Source organism: Triplophysa dalaica, chromosome 21 (genome assembly GCF_015846415.1).
Source record: "Triplophysa dalaica isolate WHDGS20190420 chromosome 21, ASM1584641v1, whole genome shotgun sequence".
In the NCBI taxonomy this organism is placed as follows: domain Eukaryota; kingdom Metazoa; phylum Chordata; class Actinopteri; order Cypriniformes; family Nemacheilidae; genus Triplophysa; species Triplophysa dalaica.
Window position 1 is genome coordinate 20,632,705 of NC_079562.1, and position 15,222 is coordinate 20,647,926.

The 15,222-nt window shown below is 41.1% G+C and overlaps 1 protein-coding gene across 2 annotated transcripts in view; it reads left to right on the plus strand.

Moving 5' to 3' along the window:
* Positions 1–15,222, plus strand: part of sp1 (sp1 transcription factor) — a 41,156-nt gene that overhangs the window by 12,432 nt on the left and 13,502 nt on the right. Inside the window, exons 3-6 of one of the 2 annotated variants that reach the window (XM_056735091.1) lie at positions 8,298–8,844; positions 8,947–9,531; positions 12,637–12,775; positions 14,621–14,814. In XM_056735091.1, coding sequence (XP_056591069.1) covers positions 8,298–8,844; positions 8,947–9,531; positions 12,637–12,775; positions 14,621–14,814 — 1,465 coding nt within the window. Of the gene's footprint in view, positions 1–8,297; positions 9,532–12,636; positions 12,776–14,620; positions 14,815–15,222 lie in introns of both variants that reach the window. The other variant, XM_056735090.1, reaches the window with a different exon arrangement.

Below are 15,222 nucleotides of genomic sequence, written 5' to 3' on the forward strand. Positions count from 1 at the left end.
CGCTGAGTGCAAGCATTACTCATGCCTTGTGCATCCTAAATTCTCTAATCCTGCCCCTTCCACAGACACGTCTCTTCATGACGCTTAAGATACTTTTTTATGAAGATCAAATCTTTTGTGAGTGGCTTTAACCAATCACCTAAAAAAATATTACCAGGAATTCATAAAACATTAAAAAAAAAACACTGTCGTGTGTGAAATAGGGCTTGAATGACCTCCTAATCAACTGATTATGTTACAGTCATGTCGATGAGGACTAGTCGATGATGTCATGAATAAATAAAATAAGTGCTAGGTAATGAATGTTTTGCCACCAGATTTGATGGGTGTGGGCAGGGCCGGATTATCCAATGGGCATTATGGGTACAGGCCCAGGGGCCCATGACTGCTTGGGGCCCTGACAACGGGAAGAAAATTTCACATAAATCTTAGTCTTAAATCTTAAAAGTTATGAGTTTTATTGGTGCGTGCTTCCTTGTAGGGCTGCGCAATATGGACGAAATAATCACATTGCGATTTTTATAAGGATTTTGGTAATTGTTTTACTTTTTCAAGCATGTAACATTCTAAATGTACTCAGTGCACCAGAAGTGCCTGACAAAACATTCCACAATGGAATAACATAGTATTAACAGTAATACAACTTGAAATAAATGTCTTTAAATCAGACAACATGAAATAAATTCTGGTTAACTTGCCTAAATTCCAAAAATAAACTTTAAAATTGTATTTCACTTCACACATTTCGCTGCTCATATACGTCTCCATCGTTCTGCTGGACCACAAATCTGTTGTCGTGGCGTAGTATTTTACTTAAGCTCGCATTCAACGCCTGCCTTACATTTCTCATACATTTCAGGAATAACAACTCGTGTGAAATGAGTGCGCGAGGGCAGCTGGTATCTTTTGTTGAGTGTTTGTATTAATCTTCGGAAACCGTCTTTACTGACGATGTACGCAGGCATCATGTCTTTGCAAATGTGATAGGTGATCGCTTCGTTAATTTCTTTGTGGCGTTTTGATCCTTTCTCATAAGACGTTACGCCTGCAAATGCTTCAACGATGGATACTTGTTCAGCCTGGCTTTGATGTGTGCTTTTGTTAGGTTCGACGGACTTTGTTGACATGCATTGATCATTTAGTTTTTTATGCCGCTGTTTTAAGTGTTGGAACAGGTTTCGTTGCAATAATTATTTCACAGATCTTGCAGATTACCTTGCTCTCTGACACATCTTCTCTCCTAAATCCAAAATACTCCCATACGACTGATGTTGAATTTCTTTTTGGCAGCAAATCATTTTTATTCTGACCTGCATCCATATTTTATATCGATTCCTCCAGTTCGCCTATTCTGTTCTTGTCCCTCTCAGCTTTTTTCGTATTTTGCGCAGTTCGCAGAGTGAGCTCTGATTGGTTAACATCTTAAACATGCGCACAACACCGTTTTAGTATTCTGCGTTATAAATTAATTAATAAAATCGCAGCTTTGTGCGATTTAGAAATCGCATGTGCTCAAATCGCAATTTTTTTGCGATTGCGATTAATTGCACAGCCCTACTTCCTTGCCAATTGTGAATTATTTTATATTGATATAATGTTGATTAGTAACTGCCTTACTTTACCAATATTCAGCCTTAACTATTAGATAATCCACAGTGCTTTTACATGGCCTACATTGCAAAATGTTTACATACACACAAATAGGATGATGTTGTCATATATAGTCTAAAAAAGTATACTTGCATATAAAAGCCCTTTACTGTAAAACATTACAAGTTACATAAGAATGGGAGTCGCAGGTTGCTTACACAAATGAAGTTTAATAAATGGACAAATTACTTTGAGTATAGTCATTGACAATCACTGCCTGTTGAAGATGAAAATATTTGAAAATTGCACTTAATAATATTCTTAAGGACTTTGAAAGTTCTTATATTTTCTATTGAGAAAAGTTTGTGAATCCAGGCGTGTTTGTGTGTGAATATAAGATGAATCTGATAGAACTGAATTGATAGAGGTGTAGTGTGTGCTGCTTGCATGCCAGTGAGTATGCTGGGAATGCTGGGAAAAATTTCTTAATATTGTTGCTGCTGGTCCAGGAAAGCTTTGTTGCCATCGTGTGTGTCAATCCTGTATGATTGAACATGTGCACAGGTGTTGATATTGTCAGGTTGTGATCATAGTTTGTTATTTGTCAATGTAATCCTGTATAGTAATCCTGTATCCTGTATTCATACACATAGTACACTATATGCTTTAAAACCTTAAATTTTAAACTTTATTTTGCGCATGTGTTTGAATGGGGGGTCCATAAAACACTTGTACCCAGGGTCCTCTGAATTCTTAATCTGGGTCTGGGTGTGGGCAGTAACACACTTGTGTGTGCGGGCTGTGGGAGAATGGCAGAACTCCAGCAAAATAGCCTCTTAATATCTAGTATCTACAGTGCATCCGGAAATATTCACAGTGCTTCACTTTTTCCACATTTTGTTATGTTACCGTCTTATTCCAAAATGGATTAAATTTCATCCCCCTGTGGTAAATTCAGTTGATTGGATGTGATTTGGAAAGGCACACACCTGTCTATATAAGGTTCCACAGTTAACAGTGCATGTCCGAGAAAAAACAAAGCCATGAAGTCCAAGGAATTGTCTGTAGACCTCCGAGACAGGATTTAATCGAGGCACAGATCTTAGGAAGGGTACAGAAAGAATTCTGCAGCATTAAAGGTCCCAATGAGCACAGTGGCCTCCATCATCCATAAATGAAAGAAGTTTGGAACCATCAGGACTCTTCCTAGAGCTGGCCGCTGGCCAAACTGAGCGATCGGGGGAGAAGGGCCTTAGTCAGGGAGGTGACCAAGAACCTAATGGGCACTCTAACAGAGCTCCAGCATGTATCTGTGGAGAGAGGAGAACCTTCCAGAAGAACAACAATCTCTGCAGCACCCCACCAATCAGGCTGTATGGCAGAGTGGCCAGACGGAAGCCACTCGTCAGTAAAAGGCAGATGACAAACCGCCTGGAGTTTGCCAAAAGGCACATGAAGGACTCTCAGACCATGAGAAACAAAACTCTGGTCTGATAAGACAAAGATTTAGCTCTTTGGCCTGAATGGCATGGCTGGCAGATTCCGGGCACCGCTCATCACCTGGCCAATACCATCCCTACAGTGAAGCATGGTGGTGGCAGTATCATGCTGTGGGGATGTTTTTCAGCGGCAGGAACCGAGAGACGGATCGAGGGAAAGATGAATGCTGCAATGTACAGAGACATCCTCAATGAAACCCTGCTCCAGAGCGCTCTGGACCTCAGACTGGGGCGAAAGTTCATTTTCTAACAAGGACAATGACCCTAAGTACACAGGCAAGATAACAAAGGAGTGGCTACAGGACAACTCTGTGAATGTCTTTGAGTGGCCCAGATCTGGAGAGGTCTGAAAATGGCTGTGCTGCCATCCAACCTGATTGAGCTTGAGAGGTCCTGCAAAGAAGAATGGGAGAAGGAGCTTGTAGCATCATACTCAAAAAGACTTGAGGCTGTAATTGGTGCCAAAGGTACCTCACCAGAGTATTGAGCAAAGCCTGTGAATACTTATGTACTTATGTACAATCGTTTTTTATTTTAAATACTTTTTCAAAGATTTCAAACAAACTTCTTTCACGTCGTCATTGTGGGGTGTTGTTTGTAGAATTTTGAGGAAAATAATGAACTTAATCCTTTTTGGAATAAGGCTGTAACATAACAAAATGTGGAAAAAGGGAAGCGCTGTGAATATTTTCCGGATTCACTGTAATTACAAATATAAAATACAAGTATTTGAAAGCGTGAAGGCGGTGGTAGTGGGGCAATGCAGTAAAAGAGCAGCAGGTGGATCTCTACAGCAGTTTAGTGTTACTTCAGTTCTGAAGCGTCATATGTTTACTGACCAAACTTCCCTGACATTTACAACAAGCCAACTGAAAAAGCCATGTGAACTAACAGATTAAAGACCAGAAAAATGTGTTGAGTTTGTGACGACTTCTGACTTTAGAACAATGTCAATATATTGATTTGCTAATGCAGCAGGCGCTTTATCATAGTGAACAAACACAGCGCCTCCGCGACACTGCAGCCAATATGAGAAAAAAAAGTCAACATCAAGCTTTTAATTCCGCCTCAAATCATTAATGTCGACTAGTTTGTGTAACACCTAGTGTGAAAGGCACTTTAAACAATCCACTGAAATGCAACGTTGAGTCAAAATTATCAAAACTGGGCACATATACACGCAGACAAATCATGATATTAAAGCTATTAAATATTAAAGGCTACATGCATCTTAGAGAAGTCTTTTATAAATGCTGTTTGTAATGTTTCTTCCTTCTTCTTTCTTGTAATGTGTCTGCTTTCACGTGCATACTCTTTCAAAACATTAGAGGTCGACCAATTATGGGTTTTTCTCTGACCGATGCCGATATTTAGAAATCAGGCCTAGCAGTTAAGTTCTAAGAAGCAGATTTCTCGTTGGGTATTGACAGACTCAGCGTGGTGACGTCACAAACTAATTAGCATTTTTGTGATATCACCGTGTTAGTTCTTTTCTGTTTCTTTTCTACTCTCTTATCTGTCACATTTACTGTATTTTACAACGGGATGCCACCAGCGCTGCTAAAATCCTGATTTATAAACACAGCATCATGGGACAAAATTACAATACAGTACATCTACATTATAGAGCATTTATACTGTATGCTGTTTGCCCTCTCTCCACAATGTGTTGCTGTATTACGAACTCTTCTTTGATTCGAAATGCAAGTGACCGTTAAATACGCGCACACACATGGAGCTCAATGGAAGAGAGTCCATGTGAACACGCAAGAGGAGGACGCGCACGCTGTCACAACTCACTCACACCAGAGCATGTGAGCGAAGCGGAGTGGTTTGTCTCAATATTTCACTCAATGACTGTGTGCTGAAATGCACTATGAACACCATTATTATTACTGAGGTTAATATAAGAAATAGGCTCTAAAGAAAAGGTCAGTGACAAATGTCTTAAGAGAAATATATATAAATGGTATGTTTTTTTAACTGAAATGAGCCTGTATCAAAATAATTAAACAGACAAATGGACGGATTACCCTTAAAACACTGAAACTGCTTGTCGAGAATATTCTTTATTTCTCTTCATGTTGATTAAATAGAAGAGAACAAATAAATAACATAAATATTGCTACATTTACCTTACTCAGGTTTTCTTTATATTTACCGCAGCTTAAAGAAACAAGTTGATCGTATGACGTAGTATTTTTGTGCTCGATACACTCCCACCAAGTCCTGCCACGACCAAAGAACAAGCAGCACAACACAAAACAACACTGACAGGACAACACACACAAACTGACACTATCACCATCATTGAGAACTTTAATTTAAACTCTTTTTCCGTTTATATTGAGATGTATATAAAGAGAGAGAGTATGTTGGTGAAGTTCAGGTGTTTGTTTGTTCACTTCATTTGGTTGATGAATGTTATATAAACTGTGGATATAACGCTGGATTTGGAGATGGTTTGAAACTGATATATGGAGCCGTCCCAGCACTAAAACATGCCGGACATGTACAACAAATGAGTTGAGTGAAACTGATGTCTGTGTTTTGTTGACAATGTGCTTTGGTTCAGCCTACCCCTCCCCCCGACCGCGCCGTATGTTTCAGAAACAATCGTAAAGCTGTATCTATCTTTTGTTAATAAATCTACAATTTTAATAATTTAAAACATTCTTGGCATCAAACTAGCATTATGAATACCACAATACTAACAAATGCCTATCCATAGTTACAATAATAAAATTTAAACATTTCTGCGTGTATTTTTGTCCATGACCATGTTATAATTTATTAAGCTAACGTTAATAGGCTACTAATGTTAGTGCACAAAAATACTTCTGTTCCCCAATAAATGCAGCATATAGTCAATGAATTAATTACTTTTAACATCATGTTTACTGCAACTAGCTCTACCTGATGTGTTCCACTGCAGACTGGACTCGCATCTCCAAACCATAAACTGTATAGCTCAAAACTAATCAGGCCTAACCTCTAAACCTCTAGAGGTCGCTGTTTTACACTATGCTCTGAACTCTCCACCGGCGTCTCACAGTAGAGCTTAACCTGCTGCAACTGGATCAAACGCAACCAGGAAAAGTGACGGGTGATTATTGCAGATAGTTCAAATTATCGTTATCGATGGAGATTAATCACAAAAACTACTAATCGGTCGACCTCTAATATCTATAGATGTTGCACTCTACAAGGCATGTTAAAACAGTCACAAAGACCGCTTTCACCCTTTGGACATAAGTAACATACCAAGCAAAATGTTCTCTCACCTTTCTAACGCGCACACACACACACACTCACATTGTTTGTCACACAGTCTCGCAGTTTTTAGAGCAGAAATAAAAACCTCTGCCCTCTGTTTTTTTTCTGTAATTTATTCTGAAGTGTCTTCTGCGTTTACATAACATGTCTAGAGTTTAGGGTGCTGTGTGACAGTAATAATGGTCTGCGGGGTAACGCGATGATCCGTGTGTACTGAAATTAAATGGATTAAGCGAAGCTTTGAGGCAAAAAATTGCCTTGATGTTTTTTGTATTTGAATTAATTGAGGAATCATTCCAGCCCTACAATAAGTCTGTATAACTAGATGTGGACGCATAATCCTGTTATTAGAGTTGAGCCGGATACTCTGCTGAAACGAGTATCCGGTACGGATAAAGCACTTTTGCCGAGTACGAGTATCATACGAGTAATACGAGTCAATATCTGTGCTCGGATTGAATAAAAATCCTCATTGTGTTGCTGACTGTGTCCCGCTCTGCTCACTCACACACAGAACACTGAGAAGAGAACAGCGCTCTGTCTATCTGTCTCTCCCTCAGTCACTCAGGTTTGCGGGTCTTTTCCGTTAACGTTTAGGGTCTCTTCAGCTTCAGGTTTGTTTTTTTACTTCGGTTTGTAGTACTTACTTATTAACGAGAAGAGTTCTGGTAAACGTGGGGTTTGTTCAGACGTGGTGCTTGGTAGAATGCGCCTCGCGTTGCGTCTCCGCCTGTCGGAGTTTATTTTTAATTTTTTAAACCGTCAGCTGGCTCTAACCAGTTTTTAATTAAAAGTTAAAAAAATAAAGTTATTTTGAGATGAAAACTCTTGTTCATTACATTTTACTTCATAATTGCAACCGCATGTGTTGTATTCATTGTTGCCAAACTTGTTCTGAATATAGTTCGTTTGTTATCGTGATCAAAACCATTGATCTGAAGCTCAATGCTGATGCTGTCATGTAAATAGTTTTATAATCAGCAATAAATATAACAATTTCTGATCAACCCATATCAATTGCATGCTTAAAATAACATACCGGTTAAAGCCCCGCCCATATCAAGACAACCCGACCCACTTCCGGGTTAAATCCCGCCCATTTCCGGGTTAGGCCCCGCCCAGTCCGAGTACAGATACGAATACAGATAATTCATATGGTTGACAGATACAGATACGGATACAGATAATGCTGTACTCGCTCATCCCTACCTGTTATTTAAATATGTCATCTGGCTGTTCTGATTAAATGAGATGCACAGATGAACCTACTACACTAGTGATGGTTGAGGATTTGTCTAGGTCTGCACTATATGAAGATGTAAACACGTGAACTTCATCTCCAGATAGGTCATTGATCATTGAGTCAACAGGCAGACAAAAACAGGAAAGGAATGAAGAATAGGGTGTGAAACCACGAGGAACCCAGTGCCACCATTTTTTAAGTACTGCAATCCACCTGGAGTCTCCAGAAGTACAAGTTGTCAGGTTATTAGTCTTATAAGCCAGTTGAAATTTTTACATCCACCTGATTGCTAGTATTGTGTTTTGTTACCTTGGCAATCTATGGCCGTGTTTGTTTTGTTGTGGTTGCTGAAGAGTTTCTTGTTTGTCCGGAGCCATTACCCTGTCCAATGATCTCCAAAAAAATCTTCTTTGCTTTTCCAGCATCTTCTGCATATTTGACCCCTGTCAACCTCTGTGACTGTGTGATATTGACATTCATCTTTTTAAAACAAGGGAAATACTTTCACAACATAAATTTCCTTATGTTCAAGAGGATAACCAGGCCTTCTATCATGTTAAAATACCTCGTTGAGGGCAGCCTTTCATTAAAACAAACCTTTGTTTTCTAAATTCTTCTTATGTTTGTAAATTTTTCAGATTCTGCATGTAAACTTCTGTGATCTTAATTTTTTCATTTTGTGTGTGTAGGACTCACAGCAGCCTTCACCTTTAGCTCTGCTGGCAGCAACCTGCAGTCGGATTGATGAAAGTGATGCGGTGGAGCAGCAGCAGCAGCAGCAGCAGCAGCAGCAGCAGCATCACAGCAGTAATGGCTGGCACATGGTCCCGACAAGCACTCAGACTGTAACCAGCTCCAGTAACACAACCTCTCCCACAGTGGCTGAGAAAGGCCAACAGATGATGTCCATGGTTCACCAGCAACAGCAGTATGTGATGACATCATCACAAAACCTACAGGGTCAGCAGGTGCTCACGGCTCTCTCTGGTGTCATGCCAAATATCCAGTATCAGGTAATCCCACAGTTTCAGACGGTGGACGGGCAACAGCTCCAGTTTACTCAGACAGCTCAGGATGTGTCGGCCGCATCAGCCGGGCAGTTTCAGCTCGTGTCCTCGCCCAGTGGTAACCAGCAGCTCATTGCCACCTCCACCAACCGAGTGACTGGGGCTGGTAACATATTAACCGTTCCGGGTCTATTTCAACAAGCCATACCTCTACAGAACATCAGTCTGGGTAATGCTATGCTGCCGGGTCAGACACAGTTCCTCACCAATGTGCCTGTCCCATTGAATGCTAACATCACGCTTCTTCCGGTCGGTTCCGCTACTGCCACAGGTGCTGGAGGCGACGTGAGCTCCGGAGGAACGATAGCGACTTCTCACCTGCTGCAGAACGTATCGTCTTCGGGCCCAGGAGGGTTCTGCCCAACATCTAGCAGCACGCAGACGGCTACGTCGTGCGGCCTTACGTTTACTCATAGCAGTAAGGGTGAAATGGTGAAAAGCTTTCAGAATGAGAACCGAGATGGACAGAAAGCGGGTCAAACTCAAATCTTCATCCAGCCGCAGCAGGTCCTGCAGGCCGTTCAGCCGGCCCCCGCTGTTTCTGCCGGAGGTCCGGTGTTCGCCACGCAAACTCTGTCTCAGGATGGAGTGCAGAATGTCCAGATCCAGACCATCGCCAACGGAAGCCCAATCCTGATCCGAACCGTAGGTCCAAACGGTCAGGTCAGCTGGCAGACCCTTCAGCTGCAAAGTCCCGCTAATACGCAGATCACGCTGGCGCCCCTGCAGCAGGCCAGTGCAACGGGAACCATGCAACTGTCCGGCCTGCAGACCATCAACCTGAATGCACTCGGCAATCCAGGACTTCAGATGCATCAGCTTCAGGGTGTTCCCATTACCATTGCCAACCATTCAGGTTTGTCTGATTTCTGTCACCTCTTGTTGTTTATCTCATGTCTTATAGTGCCGTTTGTGGAGAATGGGTTCAATCTTGCTGAACAGACAAGGCTTTCCTTGGGCATTAATTTTTTATTCTCAAGATGTAATGTGATACACAGATGAGCAAGTGTTTAAACTCTTTTCACTACCATCTACCTTAACTCCGTGCTCCAGGTCTATATCCCCTCCCGTCTTCTTTGGTCTGAAAATAAGCGATGCCTGGTTGTTCCATCACAGCGAGGCACCAAATCGCCTGTAACAACATTTACTTATTTTGTTCCCCTGTGGTGGAATGAACTACCAGCCTTCATCCGAAACTGCAGCATCCTTCACAAGTTTTAAAAAACAGCTCAAAACACACCTGTTCCGCATTTATTTGACTAACCAATAACTGTGTGTCCGTCAAAAAATACGTTGTTGTTCATTCTCTCCTTCTCTTACTCCAGCTTTAATCCTGCTAGAAGCATGGCCTTGACCAAACGTTTATATGTCTCCTAGATGTAAGTCGCTTTGGATAAAAGCGTCTGCCAAATGTATTTGTGTAAATGCATTCACATTGTAGAAGTAAAGAAATGTATCTTCGGTGTGAAACAACTACAAACACATATATACATGCATATATACATGCATATATACATGCATATATACATGCATATATATATATATATATATACACACACACACACACTATATATGAGCTAGAGATACTTTAGACATATTATGAACGAGGAGAATTTGCAATAATATCATAGATCACACAGTTAGCGTTCCTGGGAAAAATAGTTTGATACGATTTTAACTGACTTTAACTGAAGCAATATTCAAGTGCAGAGTCCGAAACCTTATGTCAGAAGGCCTCCAGTTGCATGCAGACAGTGGCATAGATCCAAAAATCCAATGATGTATATAAATTAAGGGAAACTTTAGAAAAAAACACTCTACCAGGAGAGCCAGTTCTCTGCTGGCTCGTTAACACAACACTGCTGCATCTTGACAGGCTAAGCTTGTATAAACTAGCTAAGGTGTATGTAAAAAAAAAAAAGAAACGGGCAAATAGAAAATAGAAAATAATAAAAATGATAAATAAAAACAATATTCAGGTTTATCTAATAGCTTGTTGTTGTGAGGACTTGCCTGGCCATAATTACTTTTCGGATCCATCATCAGTCTTATTGGCAGCACAGATCCAGCTTGACCTCAGGAAAATGAAGACAGTCGTTCCGAGAGTATAATACTATTCTATACCATTCAATGTTACAAGTAAATAAGTGAACAGAAGTCAGTCTATTATTCCTTTAAAGGATTTGGAGTGTAGAACATTAGGATCGTGTGTAGGCGATGTTGAATATAGAAGTTTTTGATCTAGTTTTAAACTGACAGGTTGTGTCTGCCAATCATACATTACAAGGAGGACTGTACTAGGCGCTAGATAGGAAAATGAACAGCTTCCTGCATTTGATTTTATAATTCTAGTTGAGCGCAGAGAACATGAAGGACTGTAATGCAGCAGGAGCTCGGTCAGGTACTGAGGAGCTAAACCAGCCTTGCCAACCTGTACGTAGGGAAGTAGGCTTGTACAATTTGGGAGAACGGGAGAAAAGCACCGAAATGGACGACTTGGTCGCAAAAAGAAGCGCATCGTCAATTATTTGGAAATATTTTGGCTACAGAAAGGATGATGTTGACCAAAAACAGGTACTTTGTCGGGAGTGCCGTGCAGTAGTTGCCACAACACGCGGAAACACAACTAATTTGTTTGATCATTTAAGTCGGCACCACAGAGCTCTGTATGACGAGTGCAAAGCCAGATCTGATTGTCGTCCAAAGCAAAAACTATTTCGGATGCGTTTGCCAGTGTTACACCATATGCGAAGGGTTCCACCGGCATAAAGAGGTCGCGGATGCGATAACATTTCACCTGGCGAAAAACATGGTACCAATTAACACGGTGACCAACCCGGGTTTTGCAATCATGATCCGGTCACTTGACAAGCGTTATGTTATACCATCACGCACTTATTTTTCTCAAGTTGCCATCCCAGGCATATTTATTTTTGGAGAAATTCAAGACATCTGATGAACAGTTCTGTATTTCTACACATCGCAATATATATTGCAGGAAAAAAAAATATCGCAATGTACGTTTTTTTCAATATCGTGCAGCCCTAGTGCACATGCAGGATAGCGGGCAGAGATGATTGACAGAAGGGTTAAATAGGGTTGTTCCCATTGACGATACTATCGTGCATCGACGGTTGTCAGACATTTTGGCGATAGCTGATTCCTTAGACGATAGTTGGCTGTTTGCCAATAAATGTTGCATTTTTGCATGCAAGAGAGCTTGTAATGCACGTGGCTCTGACTTTTCCACGAGTCAGAGAAAGTTATGTGCAGGGTTTGAGTTTTCAGGATGGAACGAAGCCTAGCTGGGTGAAAACCTGTCATCCGGTGGTGACCGAACTGTTACTGCTTGTCATGGGCAGGCCGTGAGTCTTTTCTGTAATTAGACTCGTAGGAGGAGAGCGAATTTTGCCATCTTCACCATTTCTTTTATCTGCAATTTGTTTTTACTGTAGAAATATTTCATATATATACTGTACAAGTTACTTCAATGCAAAAATACTTTAATTTAACTTTTGTTGTGAAAAAATTCTCGCTATTGTAACTATAGGTTAACAATGAAATAATTGTGAAGCCCTAAATATTACCTTACTTAATAGATAAATTAAAGAAATTGTCAAAACCTCTAGTAAGTGATGTATTACTTTTAGTCGTCATTCACAATTGTAATCTCTATTTGAAACAAAAGAATCATGATTCTCAATTTAACGAGAATAGTGCACAAAACATTTTCGAAATACCATTCACTTAAGCTGTATTAGAGATTCCTATTTCTGCCAGAGTAATCAGATATATTTTATTTTTAATTAAGTTCAATTATCATTGCTGTTATTGATCACACCACATAAGTAACTTGGTCATTATATTGTAAGTCATTGACCCGTTAATGAATCATAATTCCAGTTGTTTGCATTAGTTATTAGAATGAAAGAGTCATGTTAAAATGTGGTGTGTTGGGCAGGTGATGCAGGGGGTGGAGATGCTCTGGAGGAAAGCGGCAGTGTGATGGATGAGAATGCAGAGGGCAGTCCCACACCAGCCAGCAGACGGACACGCAGGGAAGCATGCACCTGTCCATACTGCAAAGACGGAGAGGGACGGTAAGTCTGCTTTTATCAGAGTTCAATAAATCTTGCCCAGGAAGACCAATGCCAGCCCTGATCAAACACACCTGAGCAAGCTCATCAAGGTCTTTTGAGGATCACTAGATCATCACAGCTGAGTGAGTTTGTTCAGGGCTTAGCTAAACTCTACAGGACACTGGCCCTCCAGGACCGGTATGAGGAACCCTGGCCAATGTCATCAGATTCATTTAAATGCTTGTGCAGAGCTGAGAGTTCGCAGGAGCACACCACATGGTCGCGTTTTACAACTACAGAATCTCACAGAAGTAAGTACAACCTCTCAACACACACACATTAATGTCTAAACAACTGGCAACAAAAGTGACTAAACCTCTAAGTGAAAATGACAAAATTGGGCCCAAAGTGTCAATATTTTGTGTGACCACCATTATTCCTTCGGCACTGCCTTAACCCTCTTGGGCATGGAGTTTACCGGAGCTTCACAGGTCACCACTAGATACCTCTTCTGCTCCTCCATGATGACATCACGGAGCTGGTGGATGTTAAAGACCTTGCGCTCCTCTACCTTCCGTATGAGAATGCCCCACAGAGGCTCAATAGTGTTTAGGTCTGGAGACATGCTTGTCCAGTCCATCACCTTTACCCTCAGCTTCTTTTGGGGTGGCTATCATGTCGGAATACTGCCCTGCGGACCAGTCTCTGAAGGGAGGGGATCATGTTCTGCTTCAGTATGTCACAGCACATGTTGGCATTCATTCCTTTCCTCAGTGAACTGTAGCTCTCCAGTGCCGGAAGCACTCATGCAGCCACAGACCACCATGCTTGACTGTAGGCGAGACACACTTGTCTTTGTACTCCGCACCTGGTTACGGCCACACACGCTTGACACCATCTGAGCCAAAGAAGTGTATCTAGGTCTCATCAGACCACAGGACATGGTTCCAGTTGTCCATGTCCTTACTCCGCTTGTCTTCAGCAAACTGTTCTTTGCCATGAGGTGCCATGTTAAACTTCCAGTGACCGGTATGAGAGAGAGAGAGCGATAACACCAAATTGAACACACCTGCTCCCCATTCATTTACATTTATGCATTTAGCGGAGGCTTTTTTCCAAAGCGACTTACATTCTATTATCCTATACATTTTACATAGGTATTTGCAGTCCCTGGGATCTAACCCACAACCTTGCGTTGTTAACACAATACTCTTACCACTGAGCTACAGGAAAGCTCATTCACACCTGAGACCTTGTAACACTAAGGAATCACATGACAACAGGGAGGGAAAATAGCTAATTGGTACCAATTTGGACATTTTCACTTAGGTGTGTACTCACTTTTGTTGAGATTGGTAAAGACATTAACCACAGTGTGTGTGTTGAGTAATTTTTAGGGGACAGCTCATGTACACTGTTATACAAGTTGTACACTCACTACTTTACAATGTAGCAAAGATTCATTTCTTTAGTGTTGTCACATGAAAAGATGCAATCAAATATTAACAAGAATGCGGGGGGTGTACTCACTTCTGTGTGATACTGTATATTTGCAACAAAATATATTTTAAATTGTATGTGCCCAAATGTTATATTGCAGCACGTCCACTCACTCCCTTTCATCCCTTTTACACCAAGGCATTACGGTTTTGGGATGAAGAGGAAGCACTATACTATTACGTAAACCACACTGCAAAGCAGACTCAATGCAAGACATTTTAGTTCAATTCTTTTTATTCGTAAGGCGCTATATATCAAAGGCAAGCAAATGCATTAATGCAGGTTTCATAAAACAAATCCCCAAAGGTCTTAGTTATCATTAAAGACACTGTTTGAAACCGTGTCAACTCATTTCTGTTATGGCAGCAATGACCCCAGTAAGAAGAAGCAGCACATCTGTCATATTCCTGGATGTGGGAAGGTCTATGGGAAGACGTCTCATCTGCGAGCACACTTACGCTGGCACACTGGAGAAAGACCCTTCGTTTGCTCCTGGTCCTTCTGTGGGAAACGCTTCACCCGATCTGATGAGCTTCAGCGACACAAGAGAACACACACAGGTCTGTCATCTGCAACCGCCAGACAAACACTGCTACTCCATCACTGCCTTCTATCTGTTTGTCCCTCTCATCTGTCCCTCTATTCCCTCATCCATCCATCTGTGTTCATCTGTCTTCTAACTCTCTACCCTGTCTAGGGCTGCCCTCGACTAGAGATTTCTGTAGTTGACTAGCAGTCGTTCCTTTAGGCCAGTGGTTCTCAACCTTTTTTGGGCCAGCGCCCCCCTATCCCTTTTCCAGGTCCCTAACCGCCCCCGCAAAAATAATGGGCTATATGTCTTCATTAATAATAACAATAATAATACATTATTTGTTATTAAAATATAATTTAAAATACATGTCCCTGAACTGGAATAATCTGTAAACTCAATAAATGTATATTTGTTTTGCCTCGTGAAATATTAATAC